The sequence below is a fragment of the Macaca mulatta genome, chromosome 12 (genome assembly GCF_049350105.2).
Source record: "Macaca mulatta isolate MMU2019108-1 chromosome 12, T2T-MMU8v2.0, whole genome shotgun sequence".
NCBI classification, from domain to species: domain Eukaryota; kingdom Metazoa; phylum Chordata; class Mammalia; order Primates; family Cercopithecidae; genus Macaca; species Macaca mulatta.
Window position 1 is genome coordinate 121,385,655 of NC_133417.1, and position 27,616 is coordinate 121,413,270.

General features: G+C 39.2%; 1 protein-coding gene across 2 annotated transcripts in view; it reads left to right on the plus strand.

The window, feature by feature from the left end:
- XRCC5 (X-ray repair cross complementing 5) overlaps window positions 1-27,616 on the plus strand; it is a 98,930-nt gene that overhangs the window by 67,079 nt on the left and 4,235 nt on the right. The window contains 3 exon segments of one of the 2 annotated variants that reach the window (NM_001257366.1): window positions 16,880-16,989; window positions 18,719-18,815; window positions 20,535-20,602. In NM_001257366.1, the coding sequence (NP_001244295.1) occupies window positions 16,880-16,989; window positions 18,719-18,815; window positions 20,535-20,602 (275 nt within the window). 2 annotated transcript variants of the gene reach the window in all.

Sequence of the window (27,616 nt, forward strand, 5' to 3'; positions counted from 1 at the left end):
CTACAGGCGTGAGCCACCGCGCCCGGCGAGATGACTGTGATTTTTTTTCTTCTGCTAATACATTAATTGACTTAACAGTTGCTAAATCAACCTTGCTTTCCAAGTGTAAAATCCAGTCATTCTAAAAAATCCTTTTTATATATACTGAATTCATTTAGCTAATGCTGCAGTTTGAATAATGTCCCCCAAAGTTGATGTGTTGGAAAGTTAATCCCCATTCTAACAGTGCTGAGAGGTGGGACCTTTAAGAAGTGATTACATTGTGGAGGCGTCATTCTCATGGAAGGATTCAGGCCCTTATCACCAGAGTGGGTTAGTTATAAAAAGGATGAGTTCGGCCTCATTTCTTCTCTGTCTCTGGCTGACTTCTACCTTCTGATGTGGGGTGACCACCTCCAGCTGCTGGTGCCATGCTCTTAGACTTCCCAGCCTCCAGAACTGTGAGCTAAATAAATATCTGTTCTTTATAAATTACCCAGTCTTGGGTATTCTGTTACAGCAGCACAAAATAGACTAAGACAGCTTATATTTTGTTAGGATATTGTTTGTAGTTTTCTTGTTTTGTGTGATGTCTTTGTCTGGCTTTGGTGACAGGAAAATACTGGGCTCATAATGAGTTAGGAAGTTTCCTTCTCTTCAAGATTTCTATTATTTATTCTTTACATATTTCATATAATTTACCAGTGAAGCCATCTGAGTTCTTTGTGGGGAGCTTTTGTTTTGTTTTTTTTTTTGAATTTTGAGATTGTTTCATTTGAAGGTCACCTTAATGCTCTTAAATTCACAAATATGCTAATTTAAATACCAAATCCTGTGTATCTAAAACATACATTGCAAACATACAAATATCTCTTCTCTTCACATGTCAGTGCCCATTCATGTCATGGTTTGGAAATGGGGACAGTAGGTTCCCCTTAAGCTGCAAGTCAGCATATGTTTCTTTATAATTAACTTTAGCAAAATTTATACAAAATAGTAATTAGCAATAATCTTCTTTACTTGTTAATTCAAAAGAAAATACCTTCAAAACTGCATTTTGTTAAGGTTTCTGTACTAAAATATAGAAAAACTACACAAATATTGAAAAGTTTAAAATTTCTTAATTTTTTTATTCCTGGTATCACTACCACAATTTACAGGGCAATATACTTGATGTGATGAAGAAGAAACAGACAAAACTACAACAGATAAAAGAACTCCAGAATGTACATCTAATTGACACTGTATTGCATTCATTAATAGCTGCACTTTTGCAAGCTGGCTATGACAGTCCTGCACAAGAAGGGATTTCTGTTTAAGCTGCAATAACTTTTCTGACTATGGATCATCATTCCTTCTGCGGCAGATTTTTATAGTTCCTCTAATGCATTTGGGATGACTATCTCAAATAACCTGTAACTTTTCTGACAACTCCTTGTTCTTTCTCCTGCTAAGAAATGTAGCCCCTCTCTGCTGTTTTTGGGACCTTCTGTTACCATATCTATCACGTCTACCACCAGATCCATAACCACCACAACAGGAACTACCCGAGCTTCTTCCACCAAAACTGCACCCTTTAATGGGTTCATAATTTGATGGTTTTTGTCTACTAAAATTTCCAGAATCATTATAGTTCACACCACCACAATAGTTGCCACTGCCAAAATTTCGTCCTTCGTTGTAACCATCATATCCTTCACCACTATCACCATACCCGCCATCGTGGTTTTCATATCTTGGTCCACAGTCTACATAGCCCCCACTACTGCTGTAGGCAGGCCCACCACCATTGTTGCCACCATCACCTCCACATCCATTATATCCACCATTACATCCTCCATAACCACCTCTGCTGCCACCACCTCTACCTCCACCACCAGAGCCTCCTCTTCCACCAGAGTTTCCACCACAGCCAAAATTACTTGCACCACTTCCAGAGTTTCCTCCGCAACCCATAAAGTTGTCAGATCCACCTCCGTCACCCCTGTGATCCGGCAGACTGCATCACTTGTTTAGAAGGGGCCCTTTTCACTTTACAGTTGTGCTTGTTAATAGTATGGTGTTTCCAAACAACAGTTTTATCAATTGTATCATGATCATCAAAAGTTAAAGGTGTACATTCTTTTTCCACTCTGCCTGTCATCCATAACTTGTATGGTTTCAGTCTTGCTATAGTTTTCAGAGTAATTTCTCAAACTGTATCTTCTTTAATACTACCAGCAAAAATTTTCTTCACTGTCAGATGGGCACCGGGCTTTACAGAATCCTCTCTAGAAACAACTGTCTTTGGTTCCACTCCACACCCATCAACCTTGTGTGGTCAAGCACACATTGCTGTATCCACCTCTTCAACACAAGAGTAAGCCACAAAACCAAAGCCCCTGGAATGTTTGCTTGGAGTTCTCATTACCACACAATCTGTGAGCGTACTGCCTTTCTCAAAATGTTGTCTTAACCCATCTGTAGTTTTAAAACTCAGACCACTGATAAACAATTTTCTCAACCGCGCTGGGTTCCTTTGGATCATGGCCTCCCTCCTCTTGGTGGCAGCAGCAGTGACAATGGCCGGAGCCAGCCTAGGGGCGACCAGGTAGTGGTTTTACCTGCATTTTAAGACTAGACTTGCCTCCTCCAACTCAAGTTCAGTATGGAACTGTGAGGAAGAGGTTGTGGGAAGCTTTTTATTACTAATTCAATTTTTTTTTCTTTTTCTTTCTTTTTTTTTTTTTTGGATACGGGGTCTCACTCTGTCGCCTAGACTGGAGTGCAGTGGCATGATCTTGGCTCACTGCAACCTCCGTTGCCCGGGTTCAAGCCATTCTCCTGCCTCAGCCTCCCAAGCAGCTGGGATGACAGGCACCTGCCACCACACCCAGCGAATTTTTGTATTTTTAGTGGAGACGGGATTTCACCATGTTGGCTAGGCTGGTCTCGAACTCCTGACCTCAAGTGAGCCACTGCTCCGGGCCCAATTTTTCAACTAATAAATCTGATCAGTTTTAAAATTTCTTCTTGAATCAGTTTTAGTAATATGTCTTTATAAGAATTTTTCCTTTCGTCTAATTTGTTAGTATAACATTGATTATTATTCCCTTATAATAATATTTTTGAGATCTGTTCTTTATTTCTGATTTGGGGATTTTGTATCTTCCCTTTTTCTTGGTCAGTCTAGGTAAAGGCTTATGGATTTTATCTTTTTAAGATCCCAGCTTTTAATTGGTTTTATTGATTTCTCCATTCTCATTTAATTAATTTCTGCTCTGATCTTTATTATTCCATTCCTCCTTCTTAGTTTGGCTGTAGTTCGCTTTTCTTTTTCTTGTCTCTTAAGGTGGAGGGAAGCTTAGATTATTGATTTGAAACCTCTTTTCTAATATAGGCATTTAAAGCTATACATTTCCTGCTAAGCAGTTTTCTAGTTGCACACCACAAATTGCGATGTGTTATGTTTTTGTTTTCATCCAGTTTAAATATATTCTGATGTCTTTCATGATTGTTTCTTTGACTCTTAGGTTATTTAAATGTGTTCTTAAATTCCAAATATTGAAGATTTCCCAGTTTCTTCCTGTTTGTTGATGTTTAATTCTGTTGTGATTGGAAATCATACTTTGAGTGGCTTCAGTCCTTCTGAATTTATTCAGACTTGTTCTTATGTGGTCTCACATATAGTCTGTTCTGACAGTTGTTCCCTATGGCCTTAAAAGGTACGTGTATTCTCTTGTTACTAGGTCAAGTGTGCTGGAAATGTCAGGGCAATTTGGTTGATAGTTTGTTCAAATCTGTCTTTTGATTCTCTATCTAGTTGTTTTCTGTGGTGTTTTGAGTATTGAAAGTTATTCACCTTGAGACCTTGTGTGCTAGTGAGACCTTTATGATTTTTGTCTCACCTAGCTAAACCAGCTTGGGTCATGAGATCCTAGTGAATTTTTACAGGGTAACACTAAAGAAAACATTGTCAGTTCAGGTAATAGAGTATATTTTAAATACGGGTCTTCAGGTATTGGCATTTTAAGAAAAATAAACTTAGCTATGTGTGCTGCAAGTTTGTGTGTGTTTCTGAATCCTTTGCTTCGAGTAAAAATTAATTTATATTAGTAGAGGAAAAATTTACTTAGTACTGGAAAAATTGTGTAGATTTTAGGAACTTGTTGGAGCAGAAAAGTGATTAGTTGTGAGAAATGAAAGTCAATTTTAGTGGCAACAGGTATATCAAGTACATCAAGTCTTAGATTGATGTTTATAGATTTTGAAAATTTACAGGTTCATTATTCCTTTCATTTGTTTCTTCTTTTGTCCCATTTTTGTCAAGCATGTATTTATTTTGTTTGACTCCTTTTTTGTCTCATGGACTGAGAAGAAAATATAACTAAGGTTGGATTATTCCCGCAATTTGCCCTGTGTCTGATTATTCTTAGGTGGATTGTAATGAAGCCAGCAAGACGTATACATAGGAATTTTAAATGTATAGGATTGTAAGAATGGTAAAAGCCACAAACCAAAGATAAGATATGCCTGTAGACCTGCTTCAAATTTCCTGAGGACAGTAGATGAAATTATTTCTAAGGGCCTTTTTTACCACTGCTCTTTAAGTATATGAGTAATAAACGAAAAGAACAAAGTATTTGGTTCAGAAAGAATAAAACAAAAAAGAAAGAAAAGGATCAGTGAAATAGAAGTATCCTAAGTGTCACCCCATGAAAATTGTCTTCCTGTTGAGAGCTCACTAGAAATAGAAACAATTGTTTATTGTCTCCTGGTATGACAATCTCTTAACTGTTTTGAGATGATTTACTTGCTGCTTAGGCTTCTCATTAAGAATAAGTACATGCTTATATGGGGGAAAAAGCAAATAATAATATAATAGCATATAAAGTTAAAAAGTGGACATCTTCTTTATTGTCTCCCTCCCTTTGAAACTCTGCCCATACCCACATTCTCTGTCTTCATAGGAATAACCCTGTTCATCCCTACTAATGCCCTGTATTGTGATCAAGATGGTTAATTGTTTTCGGGTGTAATGAATTGGGAATATAGTCAGAGACAGTACATTTTGGGAGAACTCTCCGTTCCCAGTGGCATCAAGCAGCTTGAGCTAAGAAAAGAAAAAGGTGTACACCAAGATGAGATGAGGCATACTTAGTAAGCAACAATAAAAAGCCACGATGTCTTCATGCATATAATCATGATAATGTTGGATGTGATATCTCATCCCTGTGCATCTGCATATATCTCTTACATAGCCTGTTATTCTTTCTGCATTTCCCCCTTCAGTAGAGCTTTATTGTAACTATTTCCATCTCTGTAAAATTAAGGGCGGGGAGGGGGATAAAAGAGAGTGCTAGACTGTCTACTCCCCTAAGGGGCAGCCAGTACTAAATACACAGCCTACAGGTTTAAATTGAACGAACAACAAAAAGACATGTTCATTCCTTAGGCTTTTAGAAGAGTAAACCAGTGAGGCCTACACCATTTGTTCATCCCTTCAACAGATATTTGTTGAATGCCTACTGTGTGCCAGGCATACCAAGATACAGACAGTAAACAAATAAGAAAATATATGTCAAATGGTGATAAGCACTTGTGTTAGTGTCCTGTTGCTGCAGTAATGGAGTACCACAAACTGAGTGCCTTAAAGCAATAGAAGTTTATCCTTGCAGTTCTGGAGACTAAAGTCCAAAATCACAGGACTGCTTCCTTCTGAGAGGTGTGAGGGAGAATCTGTTCAGTGCTCTCTTGTAGCCATTGGTGACAGCTGGCAATTCTTGCATCCCTTGGTTTGTAGATACATTACTCTTATCTCTGCGTCTCTCTTAACAGGGAGTTCTTGTATATCTGTATCCAAATTTTCCTCTTATAAGGATGTCAGTCCTGTTGGATTAGGGCCTTTCCTAGTGACCTCATCTTAATTTGATCACACATCTGCAAGGACCCTTTTTCCAAATAAGGTCACGTGAGGTTTTGGTAAGGACAGGAATGTAGGGACGGGGTGGGGATACTGTTCAACCCGTGGCAGCACTATAGAGACAAGTTAAAGCAGGATAGTGGGATAGGGAATGCTGGGTTGAGATGGGCTTATAATTTTATGTAGAGGATCAGGGAAGTCCTGACTGTTGAACTGAGAATTGAGGATAGTGAGAGAGAGAACCTAGTGGATATCTGTGGGAAGAGCTTTGCAGACAGAGGGAGCAGCATGTTCTTGAAAAGCTCAGGATGAGTGTGCTTGGCTAGAAGCATCAGAGAGGCCTGTGTGGCTGGAGCAAAGAAAGTAGCTGAGATCAGAGAGCTGGCTGGGGTACATAATCACGTAAGGCCTCCTAGACCTTTTGCTTTTCTCTGAGTGAAATATGAAACCGTTGAAGAGTTTGAAGTAGTGGATGATCTGATTTTATATTTCATACCATGTTGAGGAAAAGGGCAAGGTTAAGGTAGGCAGATGAGTTAGAAGGCTTTGGCATTAATCCACGTGACAGGAGGTAGTAAGAAGAGGTCCGATTTTTTTATCTGTTTTGATAGTAGAATTGTCAAGTTTTGCTGATCATTTGAATGTAGAGTGTGTGAGAGAGAAAGAGGTTAAAAATAACTCCCAAGATTTTTAGTCTGAGCAACTGGACGAATTGCCATTTGCTGAGAAGGGGAAGATGGTCACACAGGTCTGGACTTCAGGAAAAAGGTCTGAGTTGTATGTATAAATCATGGAGAAGGCGCCATAGAGACTGTAAGACGTGAGACTGGAAGAAATCCTGGAGTAGCGGAGAGGCATGGGATCTAGGGCACAAGGGGAAGGGGATAACTTAGATAACACACAGTTCAGCAAAGGCAATAGGATGGAAGGCAGAATATATGGGTGCAAATGCAGGTAGGTTACTCCTTTGAAGAAGAATTCATGGAGGGACCGGGTACAGTGGTTCACACCTGTAATCCCAGCACTTTGGCATACCAAGGCGGGTGGCTCACTTGAAGCCAGGAATTCAAGACCAGCCTAGCCAACATGGCAAAACCCCATCTCTACTAAAAATACAAAAATTAGCCGGGCGTGATGGCGTGGGCCTGTAGTCCCAGCTACTCGGGAGGCTGAGGCACAAGAATTGCTTAAACCTGGAAGGCAGGAGGTTGCGGTGAGCTGACATCATGCCAGTGCACTCCAGCCTAGGCAACAGAGCAAGACTCTGTCTTAAAAATAATTCCTGGAGGAGGTTGGCATAACCTGGTCCATTATGGTACAGGTGGATAGGAGAGGGCCCAAAGGAAGGGCATTCTAAGGAAGGCAACCACCTAAGCGATGGCGTGTCCTGATGCTATTAATGGGACTTTCCAGAAATAAGTGGCAGTGTTACTGTTGTTTTGCCCCTTGAGTATCTTTTTTTTTTTTGAGACAGAGTTTAACTCTCGTTGTCCAGACTGGAGTGCAATGGCATGATCTCGGCTCACCGCAACCTCCACCTCCCAGGTTCAAACAATCCTCCTGCCTCGGCCTTCCTGAGTAGCTGGGATTACAGGCATGCACCACCACACCCGGCTAATTTTGTATTTTTAGTAGAGACGGGGTTTCTCTGTCTTGGTCAGGCTGGTCTCGAACTCTCGACCTCAGATCATCTGCCTGCCTCGGCCTCCCAAAGTGCTGGGATTACAGGCATCAGCCACCATGGCTGGCCTTGAGTTTAATGAGCATTTCTGACAACCTTGTCTCCATTTCTCTTCTGCTTTCTAATCGTCTTCTAATTTACATCTCAGGTCTGTCTCTTCCTTTCCATCCTATCACTATCCTAACTCAGGCTTTCATTATTTTGTCATTGGACAGTTCCAGCATCCTTCATTAATAACCTTCAAAGTTCTCCTTCATTCCTGCCCATATGTTTATACAGATTTAACTTCTTATAGCACAGATTTTATTCTGCGTCAACCATTATCAATTACTCCCATTCAGCCCCCCATTCAAGACTTGCCACAGTCTGGTCCCATTCTGCCTCTCCTGACCTATTCTTATACAGATTCCCTCTATGAACCTTGTATTCAAACCATATTCCTGCTAATGCCCTTGCAGCATCGGCTTTCTAAAGCTGATTAACTCTTTATTAAAAATGACCGTTCTTGTATTTACCCCCAAATCCTACTCTAAAGAGATGTCTGTGATTTGAGAACCAGTATATCTTTGGATCCCAATGCCGTGTTGTATTTTTATTGTAGTATGATTCATTATCTTAGATACTGCTGGTGCTCTACCATCAGTGAGACAAAATGACCTTCATCTGGCTTTTTTGTTTTCCATTGCCAACTTTAATAAAACAGTGCTTGGGAGTAATAATGATTTGAATTTTTGAATTGTAGCAGATTTACTTCTCTGGTTCTTTGGATTAGTTCCTAAGTCTTAGCCCCATCAGAGAAGAAGTAGAGAATCTAACATGTCTGTATTTTGACCTCTAGAATATTATAAAACTTCCTTCATAAAATCAGAAAGGATAGAGGGGGGAAAATGAAAAGAAAGAAGAATCTGAGAGGTCCCTAAGAAAAGATACCGTATAAACACAAGGCATTATTTATCAGTTTTTAGGAGTTATCAGATAGAATACTGTCTTTATAAAATTTCTGGTACCTAGTATTTCCTTTCAAAAAATACTGAAATTCTTGAGGCATCCTAGAAGACTTGTGTGCTGTGTCCCCGTTGTCCAACTTCCCCAAAAGCCATTCAACAATGGCTGCCTGTTCTCTCCTTGGTGAGGAGTCTGACTCATCACTCACTCAGTCTCTTCAACTGATACCTGCGTTTCAGTTCCGTTCAATTACCAACTTTTAATTGGATCCCGTTGCCAGATTGGTTTTGTGTTCCTTTTTCCTCTTGGCTGCACCGTTACTATGACTACTTGGTGTCTTCTACTTACTTGCTATGTTAGTTTGATGACATTTACTCAGGTATGAAGCTAGATAGATACTATAAATTTGCTACAGTACCTATCGCTATTATCTTGCATTTTTTCCTTTCCCCTACTGCTCATTTGGAATGGAATCAAGCATGGTGAAAAGGTTCTTAATTCTTCTCTATCAATTCTAGTAAGCATTGCCAAGTTTTGGAATTCTAGGACCTTGGAAAATTGTGGAGATCCTCTTTCTCTGCCTTCCCTTAGCCTTCACTCCCCACCACAACACATTCCTTCAGGCATGTGACATATGTATTTCCTAAAAAGCTGAAAGATATTTCCTCATTTAATGAGAAAGTCTTCCTTTAGTTTCTTTCTTATGTTAGCATAATGTCTCAATATTCTACTTTAAGTGCACTCCTTTGTAGAATTGGGGAAAATTAGTTACACTAGGCAGTGCATGTTCTTTGGTCTTTAGTTAACTGTTGTATGCCCTGTAAATATTAATTGATGACCTTCAGGCTTTGTGGGATATGTTCAGTGGTTTTTTAATGGTTAAACTGAATATTTCTAATAAAAAATTACAAGACCGTAGAATGCCACAGAACTATTCCACTTACCAGGAAACTTAAAATTTGCCAGCTGACCTGGTAACAGATCTGGTCATAACCCAGGCTATTTAAGATGAGAACTATTATTCATCACAATAAAAATGTTATATCATAATGCTGTCTTACATAAAATGAGCTTACAGCCAGTGGGCTAACTGGATATCATTTTTCTAGTTTCTCATTAGCTCCCAGTACCATATTTGTTATACAGAGTGAGCTAAGGCCAAGAGACCTTCCATATTATTCTTCCTGTGGCTACAAAGTAGGATTCACAGCTAGCTCAAATAAAAACAGAAATAAAAGGAGAGAGATCTCATAGTCTGCAGGAATGGATTCTGACAATAAAGACCTTGCATTTAGTCTGTTCCTTGTGCCTGGGGTTTTAATTTAACACATCAATGAAAAGGCAGCATATGAAAGGGGGGAATACACCCAGCCGGACTTACTTTTATTACTGCAATTTGTAAGAAATTACTGCACTTAATGAGAAAATCGTTAAGCATGAAAAAATGGGCTCTGACTGAACTTGTGGAACTTAAATGGTGAGGTTTTAATTGAGTTTTTTAGTTATTGGTAAGAATAGTAATAATTTAAAAATACAGGACTGCATCTGTGTGTTGAGGTGGTCAGCACTTTGCATACCTTAGTCCAATTTCCTGTGCCACTGGTCACGCATAATATTATGTCTGTGGTGTTTTCTCTGTCGTATCTACTGATTTTTCTGTTCTGAAAGGGAGGCAGGGAACTTCTTTTTTTTTAGATTGAGGAAGTTTGGGGCAAAGAGCTTACAGAATAGTTTCTAGAAGGTGGAAGAAGGGCAGGCTAAGGCAAAGAGCAGAGCTATGTCTGCTTCTCAGTCCAGCTGCTTAAAAAAGATGACAGATTCCAATGTCATTTTCAGGTTACTCAAGCTTATGCTTTTTTCCTAGTTCTCTTTTGTTGCCATCCAGTGATTTATTTTTCCTTAATAAGAATATTTCATTAAAGACCATACAACTAAAAAACAAAGAATACCAAGAGCAAAGAGCACTCTTCAGTCTGAACTCTTTAGAAGTGGAAGCAGAAAGAAGGGTGTTTAAGAAATAAGTCAGCATTTTGTGTCTGTGTGTGTGTGTGATTTAGAGAAAAAATATTTAAGATACCTTCTTTTTGTACTTAAAATTTCAGAAGTACATTTGATTTCTGAGAGGACCAGAATGCCATGGGAAATGCTCAGTTGCATCCATTACCTCTTGTTTATTGTCATGGTCCACACAGTTGCATGTCACAACCATGTTAGACCCAAAGGAAAGGAAATGTATGTAGCTCTAAAAATGTTTCAAGTAGAAGTGAAAACAATATTTTTTTACGTAATTTGTTTTTTACAGAAATACAGCTTTTTAAAAAAAATAAAAATGGCTGGGAAAAGCTTTAAATATGCTTTTGAACTTCTTCAGTAACTTTTAATTGAATTTCATTGTATCCTACCTCGCTAGCAAGAAATAAACCTGCATATTTTAGCTTCCCTTATAATTTAAATGATGCCTTGCTAATTTCTGTGTTTTTGAAATGGAGTCTCACTCTGTCGCCCAGGCTGGAGTACAGTGGTGAGATCTTGGCCCACTGCAACCTCTGCCTCCCAGGCTCAGATGATTCTCCTGCCTCAGCCTCCTGAGTAGCTGGGATTACAGGCATGTGCCACCACACCCAGCTAATTTTTGTATTTTTAGTAGAGACAGGGTTTCGCCCTATTGGCCAGGCTGGTCTTGAACTCCTGACCTCAGGTGATCCACCCGACTTGGCCTCCCAAAGTGCTGGGATTACAGGCGTGAGCCACTGGGCCCAGCCTGATCCCTTGCATTTCTGTCTCCTGGAAATATCCAGTTCATAAAATGGGCCATCCCCTTGTGAGTTCATAACACACTGTGCCCTTAGATCCCCTCCTCCCCCTCCCTTCTTCTGTATGCCCTGCATCTGAGGGAGGTGTGGGCAGAGCTGGCTCCTGTGGGTTGCATTTTCCAGGCTCCCGTGTCTAAAGACTTCCTACTGGGTTCAGCATGAGAGATACTGGTGGGAAGTAGGGAGGGAGAAACCAGGGTAGCTCTTCCTCCCTTTCTGTGTTGGGTAGCACCGTTGGTCCTCAGAGCTCTATTTATACCCTTTCTTTTCTTTTTCCTGTGTACCAAGGGATGCTAAGGGTTTCTTGCCGTTACCAATCCCTGGGTTACAGCACCATTTTCAGTTGGCTTTAACACACTTCATAACCTGCGAAACAATTGCCTGTCTTAAATCTCCTGTGTTAAATATTTGGAATGATTTATATTGTTTGTGTTGGACCCTGACTGATGTACATACTGCCTCTACCCACAGTGGCCAATTTATATCCGATAGTAAAGAGGCATAAAGAAAGCCTGTTTTTGATACGTTTCTTAAATTGCCTGTGTTAAAACAGGCTTTCTTTCTTATCAGGCAAATATCTTTTACAAATTTCTGGCTTAAACAATGATTGTAATTTACACGTGGATTTAATTTATGGTAGACTGGACTGCTTGCCTGGAGTTTTATTTGCTGATGGGCATTACTCCTTTTTATTCTCTTAATAATGAATTACCTGTCCTTATACTTATTTTGATTTAAGTGCTTGATTTTTATTGTCACTTTTAATTTTGTGTTACAAAGATGCGATTGTCATTGGCTATATAAATTTGTTTTTTTCTTTCCTTTCTTTTTTTTTTTTTTTTTTTGAGATGGAATCTCACTCTGTTGCCCACGTTGGAGTGCAGTGGCATGATCTCGGCTCACTGCAACCTCCGCCTCCTGGGTTCAAGCGGTTTCCAGCTAATTTTTGTATTTTTAGTAGAGACAGGGTTTCACGATGTTGGCCAGGCTGGTCTCGAACTTCTGATCTCAAGTGATCCATCCTCCTTGGCCTCCCAAAGTGCTAGGGTTACAGACTTGCGCCATCGCGACCGGCCATAAATTTGTTCTTAACATTTAAAAGTTATTTAACTGCTGACATTTGCAAAATGTACAGCATTTCAATAAGTTACATTTACATGAGGCATTGAGAAAGTGAGAAGAATTAAATTGGGAAATATCCTAAATGATGGCTGAGTTCAGCCAAATTGTTTGAGGTGTCTTCACAGTCTTTTATATATAATCTGTGACAGATGAGGGAACTTACTGCTTTTTGAGCTCTGTCAGATGGAGGAGAAAATCCCACAATAAATGACTTCCTTTCACTTTGCTGGAAACATCTTTGCAAAGAACAGAGGTAGTGAGTAAATGTAAAGTCAGAGGCAGACATGCACATGGCCCTGGGTGTTTTGACCTTGGTGACTGCAATGAGAAGGGAGGTGTAGTCCATTTTACGGGACTTTGGGTGGTGGTAAATGTTTTCAGTAGAGAAGAAGAATGTGTATTTCAGATTAAACAAGAAAACTTTGCCATTTTCCTCTTCTGTAACATTTCTAAATCTTGATAACATTTTGAATATGATACTGAAGTATTGAGATTGATTTTGGTTATCAACATCTGTACTCATGTGAGATACTGGGTTAGTATATGATGCCCATATCTAAAACCTCAAAATCCAAAACAGACATTTGAAGTAATCCTGGAAATAAGTAACAGCCATTTGCCTGACTTAGTATCCTAAGATGGATGGCCCTTCCAATGGCCATTTTTTATTTTAGCTACTAATGAGTATTATTGAGTCACTGACTAATTTTGAAGAGCATTTTGGTGAATTATAATTGGGGCTGTGATTTACTGAGTTTGAAGACTGATAAGCTGTTCCTTAGCCCTGTAATTGATGTAGAAGCAGAGAAAAGCATCCTGATGATCAGCGTTTCCTTTATGTGAGGCAGGGGAATCAAAAGCGTAATCCAGCCAAAGTGGAATATTGTTTTTGTTAGCCATTTCTGCATTTTACTTTTAGTAAAAATGGCAGGGAAATGTGAACTGCCACAAAACTTTGGAAGGGAGGTCTCTTGTCTATATCCCTTTTGATACTCAGTATATTCACACATCATCCATCACAGCTATTCCCTGGTGTTAAATGGTTCATCATAGTCAGTGATCCACAGAAGTAGTCTGGGTAGAGGGACAGAATTTAGAATCATGGACCAGATTTACAAGCCATGTAACTGAGTATTCCTAGAAGGCCAAAATCTGGTTCTTTGTATTCACTGGGTTTATTGGAAGTTTGGATATGTTTATCCATCTGTGTTTGTGAACCCTCTGGAGGAAGGAGCAGAACAGTCTAACGTGTAAATAAGAAAAACTAAATCCAAATAGGCCCACAGATACATTAGGACTTCATTTTTTACAAAGAAACTGGGTATTAAGACTCCTGCTACTGCCTTTTATAAAGAAGTTACGGCCGGGCGCGGTGGCTCAAGCCTGTGGTCCCAGCACTTTGGGAGGCCGAGACGGGCGGATCATGAGGTCAGGAGATCGAGACCATCCTGGCTAACACGGTGAAACCCCGTCTCTACTAAAAAATACAAAAAAAAAACTAGCCGGGCGAAGTGGCGGGCGCCTGTAGTCCCAGCTACTTGGGAGGCTGAGGCAGGAGAATGGCGTGAACCCGGGAGGCGGAGCTTGCAGTGAGCTGAGATCCGGCCACTGCACTCCAGCCTGGGCAAAAAAAAAAAAAAAAGTTACGGCAGACTGGACTACCTTCTTTCCTTTATCATTGCAAATGGATTGTTGGCTTGGGTATTTGCTTTATTTTTGTTTCTTTTGAATATTTTTCTCTGTAAGATAGCGTGCGTGTGTGTGTGTGTGTGTGTGTGTGTGTGTGTGTATGTGTGTTCTATCATAGTTCAGGATAAAATGAGTCAGGAAGCTGGTGGTTTGTTCTGTTTTTTTGTTTTGCTTTGGTTTTTCGCAAAGCAGTTTAGTACCTGTGTAGTCATTTCATGGGCTCCAAGCTCTTAGGATTCCCTATGTTTTTATCCTTAATTACCTATGCTCTTTATATTCTTTTCCTTGTAGTCTTTTTGCAATAGTTTGGACACAGCAGACAACTCTTTCCTTTGAGTAATGTCTTCTCTTAGTATCTGTGATGCCATGAACTCCTGACACACACACACACACGCTCTCTCTCTCTCTGTGACTAATTCTTCTTAGCCACCTTCTTCAGCTTCCTTTCCACTATCCAACCACTAAAATGTCTTATTTCTTCTACACTTTCTAAGGAGCCAAGCTCTACCCCCTACCTCAGGACTCTCACATATACTGTCTTCTTGGAACTGCCTTTCCTCCAGCCATTTTCTGTCTAATCCTCACTCTTTTTTCTTCCCCTATTTCTGTCCATGTATGAGGCCATTTGCTTTTCTCCACACACACCTTGTGCTTTCTTCTTCATACTTAGGCTAATTCTGCTTCCTGCTGTGTAATTGCCAGATTCTGTTTTTCATTGCCTAACTAAAAAGCCATATTGATTTATGAAACTTTCTGTAATCACCAAAGATTTTTTAAAAATTCAAACCGATTAATATAATTCCTTAAAACTCATAGCTCTCTTCACATTATTTCCCAGTGTTAATTTTATGTAAATGCATTATATCCCCTATTCAACTGCAAACTCCTCAAAGGCAAGGGCCTTATCTTCAACTTAATTCTGTCTCCCACAGAACATAACATAGTATCTTCTACATAGTAGTCATACAGTAAGTATATACTATCAAACAAAGTGAAACATTTCCATTATAGCTTCCTAAGATTTCCTATTCTCATTTCAAAAGAAATGGAGAATTTAGAGTCTCTAGGATTATTGTCCTTGGCCTGTAAAGGTTTTTATTTGTGCCCAGATATGTAACTTCGAGTGAACTTTCTATCAAATGATCTGGGAAAGTACACCACTTTCTGTTATCGAACATTTCTGTTATTTTGCTTTTCAAGCTGAAAAGGGGAGATAACTTCTGTTTGCTTTGAGTTTTTGTTGATGGTTTTCTGCTCTGCCTACTAATCAGGGTTGTATTATTTACCTTGTTTAAAAAGATTCATCTGAACATTCTCTACTTTGAATTGTAGTTGGATATTAATTCCCTTCTGCGGGATACGTTGGTAAAGATTTCTGAAATTGCAGGGAAATGTTTCTTTAATCCCTCAAGTTTGTTAAGTGCTTTCTTATAATGGAGATCATAATTTCCGAGTTGGTAGAAGGGATGAAACGGTTACTGGGGATATTTTTCCCTTGCTGGAAAATTGCTGTATTAAAAAATACTTCATCCAGTTTTGTAATCATTTCTATATGCTGTGTGGTCCTTAGGAAATAAGTAGATTCTTAGCACCGATTTCATGTTTTTAATAAGGAAGGCGTTGAGTAATGTTCAGGTCACTGTGATTCACAGAGTTAGTGGCCTGGGGTCTTTATTGGTAAAGCTTGAAAGTAGTTTTCTTTAGCACTGTGCACACACACGTAGCTGCTAGAATGCTCACAGGAGGCTGTGATTTGGGGAAACATGCAGTCATAGAATATCTTGAACATTCAGCATAAATTGCCAAACAGCCACAGCTAGTGAATGGTTTGAGGGGACACAGGAGAGGGAGCCTTTAGGCATGAATACCCACATCTCACTGATTTGTTCTTCCACACAGATCTTAAGGGTCAGTTTTGATCTGCACAGCAAATTAAGCTTCCTCATGACTTTTAGATTTCCGTTTTCCTCTGCTTTTTATTCATACTGAATAATTTTTTGTTTCTTTATAAGTTGTAACCTACTTTGGAAATGATAACACTGTGAATGCATTTTTTCCTTCTGTAGCATTTATGACATTGCTTGCTGACAGTTACTGTTTATTAAGTATTTGTGGCTTTTGGAGTGGTGAGCAATAGGGAGAATATTCAGGTCCAGCTAAGGGCATAAGATAGATAGTAATGATTTCTCATTCAAAAGGGATATTTTGTTAAGACTGGGGCTGATCTTTCCTAATTTAACCTTGGATTGGTAGAAGATGGGGTGTCCCTGGCTCGTTATTTTTCACTACCCAGCACTGTTCGACAGTTATCCTGAGTAGAATTAGGGGAGGGACTAGAGGATCTGTTTTCTGTGAATACAATAGGAAAGGCAGTTTTGAATTATCCAAATGGCCCCTAAATTCTGGGGGAAAATAAAATAACAACAACAACAATTTTAAAAACATCTACAACCTAGGTTCTGATATCCCAAAAAATATCAGAAATACAGAGTATTTCGACTGTAATTCTCAGCATTTTAGAAATTAATTTATTGACAAATATCAATAGGTATTATTCAGACTTCTCAAATACAGAGTTTTGAAATCAGGATTTTGCATCTCCTCTCTCTCCTAAAAGAAGTATGGCAATTGTACTTGCTGACCATGAGTCTTGTGAACTATAATACATACTTATAGGCATAAACACAGAAGCATACCCTCTCTCAAGCATCACTCAAATCTAAGAAAATATGTTGTCTTATGTTTTAGCGAGTAACCAGCTCATAAATCACATCGAACAGTTTTTGGATACTAATGAAACACCATATTTTATGAAGAGCATGGACTGCATCCGAGCCTTCCGAGAAGAAGCCATTAAGGTATTGTTATCCTTGCATCTCTTTTCTTCCTAAACAGTTGGCCACTATCACAGGGAAAGAGGCATACAGCATCCCGGAAATGAGCCTGGGCCGTGGAAATTATCATTCTCGATGTGAATAGCAGTGTATGCCAATGGAACTAGAAACGACTTAAACTCATGTTACTATCACTGTCATTTCTGAGGTGGAATAAAGATGAGTAGGTAGGATGTTTTATCCCTGAAAGTTGGCTTTTTATTATACGGAAGCCCTGGCCTTTGCTTTCTTTTCCTATTTAGGGAACCAAGGAAATTTCCATTATAACCTCTGGTGGCCTGCTCATTATTGTAAAGGAAGGGGTATTTTAGGGAAATTGATGGAAAATATATATTGGTATAATTATTGAGAAAGATTTTATGAAGACAGGAGTAGGGATCTAAATGTCAGGAAAAAAAAGAACACTGAGCGTAAGTTCCTCCCATGCCTTTTGTGTGGGTTTTGTCTGTCTGATTGTTTTATTAGGAATTTTTAGAGAATATTTCTAAACATTTTCCAAATTTTGTATAGGCTTTTGTATCTTTAGGTAAGAAGTGAGCAAGTTTAAATTAGAAAGTATGTTTTTAAAGTGGGCACAGTTGTAGTGTATGTTCTTGTGTGGGTACTTATTAAATATTTGCTGAACGTATGAATGAATTAATGCTTAAATAATTTAGGTGTTTACAAAGAGTGACAAGAAAATAGAAAATTCATTAAAATTAGATTACAATAAAAGATCCAGAAGTAGATAACCTGAATACTCTTCAGATAAAGACAAATTTTGGAAAAGTAGAGTCAGGACAAGCCTGCAGATGATTCCGTTTGGTAGAGAAAGATTTGGTTAGATGGAGAGAGAGAGTAAAAGTGTATTGTTTTTTTAAAGCACTACCCAGGCTAGATGGGGTGTCTTACAACACCTCTGTGCATGGTTGCCACCCAGTGTCCTTAAAAATACCAGGTCACATCGTATTTCTTAAAAAAAACGGCAGAGAGAGAGAGGAGCAGAAGAGACTTCAGTGGCATATCATTCAATCTTAATGGAGAGATTATTATTTTTTCTTTTTGTCTTTTTCTTTTTTCTTGAGACAGAATCTGGCTCTTGTCGCCCAGTCTGGTGTGTAGTGACGGCTCTTGGCTCACTGCAACCTCTGCCTCCCAGGCTCAAGCGATTCTCCTGCCTCAGCCTCCCAAGTAGCTGGGATTACAGGCGCACGCCACCACGCCCAGCTAATTTTTGTATTTTTAGTAGAGATGGGGTTTCACCATGTTGGCCAGGCCGGTCTTGAACTCCTGACCGCAGGTTATCCGTCCACCTTTCCTCCCAGAGTGCTGGGATTACAGGCATGAACCACCATGCCCAGCTTGAGTTGATAATTATTGAAGCTGGGTTATGAGTGTGTGAGCACTCACAAAATTGTTCTCTGTTTTTGTTTGAGATTTTCTACATTGAATGTTAAGAACAAAGAGCTAGGCCACCACAAAAAAACTGACTCTGGGAAGCTCTGTGCCTTCCACAGATGGAAGGATTTCTGGTCCCCAGTGAACACACCTCAGTTTGGAATGCCAGCTTCCCATGTACCAAAGAAGAACATTTTATTTTTTTGTAATAAGTAAGGTGCTTCAGAATATACAATACTTTGTTTGGTCTGGGGCTGAATTTGTTTTTGTGTTTGCTCTGACTTGCCGCCTCCTCTACCCCAACTTGCTACCACAGTTTTCAGAAGAGCAGCGCTTTAACAACTTCCTGAAAGCCCTTCGAGAGAAAGTGGAAATTAAACAGTTAAATCATTTCTGGGAAATTGTTGTTCAGGGTAAGTTGTCATTTGTCTTTTTCTGCAAATACTTAGGCTATTTTATTCTAAATATACACATAAATTCTAAATATAAACTATATTGTATAATGAGTTACGTGGGAAACACGATGACTTTCTACATGGCTTTGGGAAATGCTCAGTGTTCAGTGAACTCAAACTCTCCCTTAATAAGCATAAATACAAAGTGATAAATAATAAATAAACATGTAAGTTCCATCTTAGACTCTTTACTCAGTGTGACCTATTTCAGGGCTGTGCCTTTCTGTTTGTTGAATGGAGCAGCTGTGTGGGTGAACATTGTCCGCTTTCTCAGATCCTTAGGCCATTTCACTCCTGCTGGATCCACAGCCCTTTGGTTGACCTCACCCAGATTTTATCTCCCTGCTATTTTTCGGTTACCATATACTTGGACTTTTTTCAGCGGACCAGCATCTTCATGCACCAAAACCATTCAGTTCCTCACTTGCACAGCAACCAATGCAAATTAAACTCAGAAAGAAGACAGCACACATTCTTTCAATGTTAGGCTTGCTCTTTGCTTTTTTTCATGCCCTTTGCCCCACCTTTTTTAGAACATGACCTGATTTTCTTTTAGAACCCAAGTATAAGATATTTCTTGTTTAAAATACATATTATGAAAACGATGATGTTTATGAGACAGAGAAACTTTTCACTTATACTAGAGATGCAAAATTTGTTTCAATCTCTCTTTGTGTGCAAATTCTGTATAAAAAGAGTTGCATACCTATCTGTCCACCTTCTAATGGGTAACTCTTCATCACACAGGTAACCGTTTTTCTGACAGTTAATTTTTCAGCCCTTTCACTTCTGCACTGGAGAACAAAAGGAATTGGAATGGGTAGTGAAGGGTGCTTACTCAGATCACTTTTGTGTCTCTGCTGTTGACCCAGTAAATGAAGGAGATTGGTTTTGGTATTTATTGAATGCCTATAGCATATTTGCTGAAAAGAAACTTATAGGACATATGCAAAATCCATATTTTCTGATAGCTTATATGCCACTGACAGAATACAGATGGCCAAGGCCATTCATAGGTACGAATAGATGTTAAATACATATGCTTTTCAGACAGTATGTCAGGTATCATCAGCCATTTGATGGAGGAAAATATCTTAAGAAGAAGAGCAAACTAAAGAGTGGATTTTCTACCCTTGATTTGTTCTTACTGAGCTAAAATTGATGAACTATCCTAAATGATAGACATGCCCCTTGGTGAAGACCATGTTTTCTTCCTCCCTAGTCCTCTGGCCACTCTATCAATAGGCAGTAACATGGCCACAAGACAAAATGTATGCATAGTTCCATATTGGGTGCCTGATGGTTTGAACAAAAGCATACAATCATTTAATTATCATTTCTTTATTGAACTTCTGCTATGTGCTACAGTAAGTCCTCCCTTAACATTGTCCATAGGTTCTTGAAAATTCTGACTTTAAGAAAAATGACACATAATGAAACCATTTTTTTTCTCATCAATGTTTTAATGAAACAACATTATTCAAGGACCTACTTTTGTTCCTTGGGAGGATCACTTGAGCCCAGGAGTTCGAGACCAGCCTGGGCAACATAGTGGGACCCTGTCTCTATTTAAAAAAAAAAGAAATCTCCAACTCAAAGGTGGGAGGAGGTGTGGAAAGGAAAATGGGATTGGGGTTGTATCTTTGTGTTTAGATGTTACTCTGAATTACTTTTTAGATGGAATTACTCTCATCACCAAAGAGGAAGCCTCTGGAAGTTCTGTCACAGCTGACGAAGCCAAAAAGGTATTGAGGGGTAACTCTTTGTCTTCAGTTGAATTATTATAGTGGACTTTATTTTCTTGATGCCCTCGAAGAAGTTAAATTTTATGGGTAACTAAATGAGTGTACTCATTTTGTATTCAGTATGTAAATTGCTTCAATCACAGCATCCTCATGGGAGAAATTATAATCTTACTCAGTTTCCTGTAGGCTGTGGTTATATTTCTGGAACTCATCTGTAATCCCAGCTTCAGTACCTCTAGAGCATGCTGTTGAACTCCATAGTGCACAAACTTAGCCTTAGCCCTGGTAAAGGCTATGAAATCCACAGTGATTCCCACCCTGGCCACACATTAGTCACTTGGTGAGCCCTCCTTCCCTCCCTCCCTCTTTTTGTTGCTGTTGTTGTTAATACTGATTAAAAATTAGAATTACTGTAGACATTCTGTTAGTCTGAGATGGGTCGTGAGCACAGCCGGTTTGTTTGCATTTTAAAACCCCTCCGGTGATTGTATTATAAGTGAATAGAGAAACACTAGTATTCTAGCATAAGGGACGTCCAGGTATTTTCAATAAAAGACCCCGTGCAGTCCCCATGAACTTTTTATTCACACACATTGTTAGGCCTAGGCCTCCTTGTTAGGTGTGTATTGAATCTGATTCAGCCATGAGTCAAATACATGTAGTTATTTAGTTCAGTAATCCTTCATTGTACCTCAAGGTTGTGATGAAATTTTAATGAATTAAGTTGAATAGCTCAGAAGTATGTACTTCATAACATTCAGTTTCAGTTACAGTCACTGACTAATGTAGTCCTGCTGGCACCTGACAGCTCTCAGTTACTAAGCTTCTACAGTGCGCTAGGCACTGTGCTGGATGATAAGACAGCACCCCTGTCCTCTAGAAGCTCAGGCAGTTAAAATGGAGCAGAGGGAAACAACGGAGACTCAGAAAATAACTATACACACTAAGGGAGAGCTTGGTCTGGGGCTGGTGAATAGGAATCTGTTAGGGAAGTGACAGACGCAAAGCTGGAAATGTTAATCAGAAGGCTAAATTCAGGCCAAAATTTAAATATCTTCAATTTTCAACTAAGTAAGGCATTTGGCAGAAACCATAGTATGGTTTGAAAGAGAAATTAAAATATACAAGAATTTTTATTAAGCACTTTGCCTAGCAAAAGATTTTTGTTAAAAAAAAAAAAAGCAAAACAAAACAGATGTCATCCCTACTTTCAGGGAGTAGGATCCTGGAATTTTCAAAGCATACTGTAAGGTGGTGATTATATCTCAGAAGCGATTCCATGGTGTCTGTACCCTCTGCCACAGTCAGTACTGAGCACCATGGGCTTGAGTATGCCATTTAACTGTTTGGTTTTATTTCTATTTGTCACTTTATACAATGTTTGATAATATCTCCTCCTTGAACTGGGCTGTTTCAGTCAAGGTTCTCCAGAGAAATAGAACCAAGAGAACGTATATGTGTGCGTGTGTGTGTGTGTGCACATACACACACACACACACATACACATATATAGAGAGAGAGATTTATTAGCTGAATTTAAGAAATTGGCTCGTGTGATTGTAGGGTTGGCAAGTCTGAAATTTGTAGGACCAAGCTAGCAGGCTGGAAACTCAGGCAGGATTTTTATGTTACAGTCCTGAAGCAGAAACCTCAGCTTTTGCTCTTAAGGCCTTCACTTGATTGGATGAGACCTACAGATATTATTAAGAGTAATCTTTGCTTAAAATCAGCTAATTGTAAATGTTAATCACATCTACAAAATACCCTCACAGCAACATCTAAAGTAGTGTTTGATGGAACAACTGGGGACCATACCCTAGCCAAGTTGACACATAATATTAATTGTCACATGGCGTGAAGACCTATCAGTTTTTGCTAAACAAGTAAATCAGGAAAAATATTTTTTTGTTGTTATTACATTAAGAAGATTTGTTATCCAGGTGACAATTGGGTACATATTAGAGTTTTTGGAAGAAGTGAGGAGCCGTGACCTAAAAAAGCTTGTGTTTCCTCCCAGCAGCACATCTTAGCCAAAGTTAACCCAGAGTATTAGACAGGAAAGAAATCTGAAAACGGATGATGCACTTGCAAATTGTGCAAGGCTTGTTCTATAATGCAAATAGGATGTCTTCCTTGAAATGTAAAGGCACTGAGCCTAAGCATGAGGAATTTTAATGTCTGATGATGAAGCTATAGAAAGAAATTTCAGTTAATGACCGGGTAGGTATAAGATGGTGTCCTTAGATAATTCTGGTATCACCAGAACTGATGTCAGTTGTAGTTTAAGACAACTCTTCTGGAGCAGGAGAATCGCTTGAACCCGGGAGGCGGAGGCTGGGGTAAACTGAGATCGTGCTGTTGCACTCCAGCCTGGGCAACAAGAGCAAAACTCAGTCTCCAAAAAAAAAAAAAAACTCAAAACGTCACCATCTTTGAATAGAGAGAACATCATAAAAAACAAGTGGAGAGAATCTCTTCTACTTCAGCCATGGGTTGCCTGGCTCTGACTGGCCTCTTCTTCCTTTAGAACATAGTGTTTCGATAGTCAAGGCACAGAGAGTATGCTTCCAGTACTACCAGCAACACTGAACTTCACTGTCATGGCAGATAAGAAGTTAGGAAATTCAACAAAAATGTATTGAGTACCAGCTCTGTGCTAAGCACTTTGATATGTATTATCTCATAGCCTCCAAAAGAAGTACATTGCACATTCACCTAGCAGACTCTCTTTGACATCTAGAAAATGCCATTTCCTTTTTTTTCCCCCCACTTTTATCAGTGCTTCAGCCAATGTAGTATGTATGCCAGGTATTTATATAACTCTTTCACTTCTAAAGAACTGTTTTTGTATGGTGTGTACCTAGAGCACTATATACATCATATCTAGATAATGGTAGAATTTTACTTGTATTCAATTCCCGAACCAAAGAGCCCAGTATTATCTCTGTGATCCTCACAGTTATCTGCTAAGAATTACCAAGAGCAGGAACTACCATCCCTGTTACCTCTGGGAAGCCAAGCCCCAGAAAGGTAAAGGTTACACTTGGAGCTCATGGAGGTAGCAAGAGAATTAAAATGCATGTTCCTGTGCACCACACCAGACCTTCATTTTCAAGTGGATTAAGTTTTATAAGTGGAATCTTGGACCAGTCATTTCTAAAATACAGTAGTCCCTGTCTACTTCATTTCAACAGATGACTTTCTGTGCCTAGAACCAAGGTGGTGGTTAGAATAACCTGGAAAGTCATAGAGTAGACCCTGTAATTTTGACTCACCTTCAGTGTACACTGTATTATGTCTGTCAGTTCTTGTTAGTGTAGTGGTGAGTACCCCCCCCCACCCCCGTCACTATATCGTGCCTTACTGTGAGATTATGCTTTTGTGTCTGCTTTAATATCACATGAACCCTTTATTTTGTTTTCCAGAGTGAAAACTTGATCTTTTATATTAAAAATGCTTTTATTTATTTATTTAGAGACAGAGTCTCGCTCTGTTGCCCAAGCTGGAGTGTAGTGGCATGGTGTCGGCTCACTGCAACCTCTGCCTCCCGGGTTCAAGTAGTTGTGCCTCAGCCTCCCGAGTAGCTGGGATTGCAAGTGCTCACCACCCTACCTGGCTAATTTTTGTATTTTTAGTAGAGAGTGGGTTTTACCATGTTAGCGAGGCTGTTCTCAAACTCTTGACCTCAAGTGATCTGCCCACCTTGGCTTCCCAAAGTGCTGGGATTATAGGCATGTAATACCAGCCATTCCTGGCCTGAAAATGCGTTTAAATGGCATCTGTTGATTTTTGGAGAGAAGTGTAGAAAAAGGAGTATACATGTAGATGATAATGGGGAGAATTGCGGAGGAAGATTCTGGCTCAAGGAAGCTGATTCCTTGTGGTTTTAATAGAAGAGACATGCTTTAGCTATTTCTCTTAGCCAAGTGAGAGAAGTATAATCCCTTTTGACCATGCACTGAAATATTCATTTATATTGCCTTCAAATGTTCAATTTGGTCACTTCCCAAATAATCATTTAAGGAAACTTGACTATAATCAGTGAGGTTAAAGAACAATCCTCACAGTCCATTTAAATTCTTTTGAGGTACTTCCCGTAAGTTATTTAAAGTTAGCAAGCTGTCAAATTCTTGCTATTAAATGTTGACATTTGAAAGGAAGTAATTATCCAGGGATGTTCATTTTAAGTGAAAATTAAATTACAACTTTACATTTGTATAACATCTTAAGAGCTATTACCCTCCAGTGTGTTCTAGAAATATGTGGATTGTATGATCCTTTGAGAAATAGAAGGAAGTCAGCTCTGCTACAGAAATAGAAAGTTTTTCCATGGCATAAGTTTAGACAGTCACTTTCTTTTAAGTTTCCTGGTACCTCTCATTTAATTTTGAAACCTAGGCATAAATATTATCATTCTTTAATGTTCATTTTTATTATTGTTATAAGCTGTCAGTTCATCCACTTTTTCTGTTTCTAGTTTGTATGATGAGATATGGCATTAGCATTTGCTGTTTGGTAGAATCTTTGTATAGCCTTTGTGTGCCCTTCATCTGTCAGTTCTCCCGGCTCTGTAGTGGGTAGAAGAGGTTGAGTGGTGTGTCTGAGAGCTCACAGTAAGTCACTGGCCTGGAATCTAGTTCTAGCACTGCCCTAGTCCTTCATTATCCTTTAGTATTGAGAAAGCAGTGAAGAAAGAGGATTTATCTCCATGGCATTGGGATCATCATTATTATTTTTTTTTTACCAGATTCCAAGAGGCTGAGCTATGTCTAAATAATTATTTGATGTAAGCTCTATGAAAAAAAAAGTTATTTTAGCACTTGTTTTTCTTGTAACTGCCTAATTTATCCTTCTTTATTGTTGACATTTATGGATTTTCCACCTTAGTGTCAGACATTAATAGATAGCAATGTGGCCATTTTACCAACACCCCTGTCTAGAGAGGTAAAGTTTTCTGGCTCAGTGCCTCGCAGCAAGCTAGTGGCCAGCAGAATTGACTGGAATCCAGACCCCCTGATGCCTGCTACAGTCACCTTATCACCACACTATGGTGCCAACTCTTCACGCCTTCAACTTATAATGCCACCGACCACATCTACCTAGAGAAAGGATGCCCATGCTCCCTCTGTCAAGAGGACATCCAGTTCTGTGTGTGGGAGTGCACAGGAATTCTCCAAAGCTTAGTGAAGGATTGAAGACAAAGGTTAAGAATCATTTCTTGAGAGCATTTTTGTCAAACTGCTGGCCCCTGTTGGACCCTATGACATTTTTCTTTGCTCTTTTCTGCTTTCATTTTCTGCCTTAATTCTCTGGTGTAGTTTGCTAGTACAAGAAAAGTAATAATGAAAGTATCACAGTGTTACCCATTGTTTATTTAAGACTTGATACATTTAAGATATGATATTAAATTTTTTATTGAGGTAGAACATGTGTATAGTAAATGCACAGATCTTAACTGTGCAACTTGATGAATTCTTACACATTCATATACCTGGGTGCTCACCACCCAGATCAAAATAATAGAACATTTCCATCACCCCATAAGGCTCCCTGGTACCTTCCCAGTCAGAAGCCCCATCCCTCAAGGGAACCACTGTTCTGACTTCTGTCACTTGAGAGTCGTCTGGCCTGTTTTTGACCTTCATATAATTGGAATCATGCCTTTTTTCACCAATTATGTGATTATAGCTATGTAGTGTCCCTTTTATGGTTTTACCACAATTTATTCATCCATTCTCCTAATGATGGACATTTGCTTGTTTATCCTTTGGCTTTATGAATAAAGATGCTGTAGATATATATCTACATATATATATATATCTGTATGTATATATTACTTGGTGGACATATGTTAAGTGTATTCCTAGGAATTAGAACATAAAACTTACAATACCGTAAATACGTTTTTTATACTTTATTTTATCTGAGACTCATACAACCCCTAAGATAGGTATGGTAAGTAGTAGTATTCACATTTTATTTTTGAGGGAAATTAGTTATGAAAAGGTCAGGTGGCTTGCCTAGGGTTCCTGAGAAACTGACAGGGTTGTGTTCTCCACACTAGGCTACAGGATTTCCCTCTTGCACCATACTAGTGTTTATAGCATCCATTAAGCTACTAGTGGCATTAATGAAACCCAAATATATGTCATTTTAGGCAGAGTACATGCAAACTGACTTTTGATGCTTTTTTACACATCTAGATTGTGAGTAATCCTTTGGAATCACCTGATGGTGTTGGAAACAACCCAGTGGAGGTCATGTGTTTTTACTTTGGGGGTTGGTAAGGGTCTGAGCACAAGATGATAGTTAGTTTTTTAGTCTTATGGGGAGGTAGGACTGGCAGTTTCTATATAGAGGTTATTGATTTCATTTCTCTGCTTGTGGCCAAGATTATATTTCAGTGTACTTGAAAAGTAGTAGGTTATCCATTTCATAAAGTTCTCCAGGTAAGGAGGCACTTTAATGGTAACCCCGGGTAAGTGATGGTGGTTTGAGGAAGAAGGAATATGTCACACACGTGCCCTTTCTATCTGTTCTCTACTTTCTCAGCATGTTGCAGAGGGAAGGAACACATGAAAAAAGATGAGAGTTGACTCCTACCCCTTTCTGCAGAAGAGATTCAGAGAATCTCTTGCTTTTATTGAGAAAGCAGGCCAGTCATTGAGTTCTCTGCTCTATCTTGCTTTCCTGTCACTGCATTGGCTGGAATTACTTACAGTTACAAACACTGATGATGAGGAGTGATATGTGGAAGAGATCAGCCTTGCCTGGGGCATTGGGAAGGACAATGGATGGCAGCCCAGCTTTTAAACATAATTTGCTTACACAGAAATGTGAAGCAGATCTGTCAGGCAAATCAGTTGCAGACGATACTTAGCACTTGATGAAAATTTTTGCTGCTGCTCCTTTCTTCCTAGGAATTTGGCCTAGTCTCAGAGATGTACCATTTGTGCTTAAGTATATCTACCGTGGTCATACTGTGCCACCAGTCCTATGTTAATTTATTCTTTA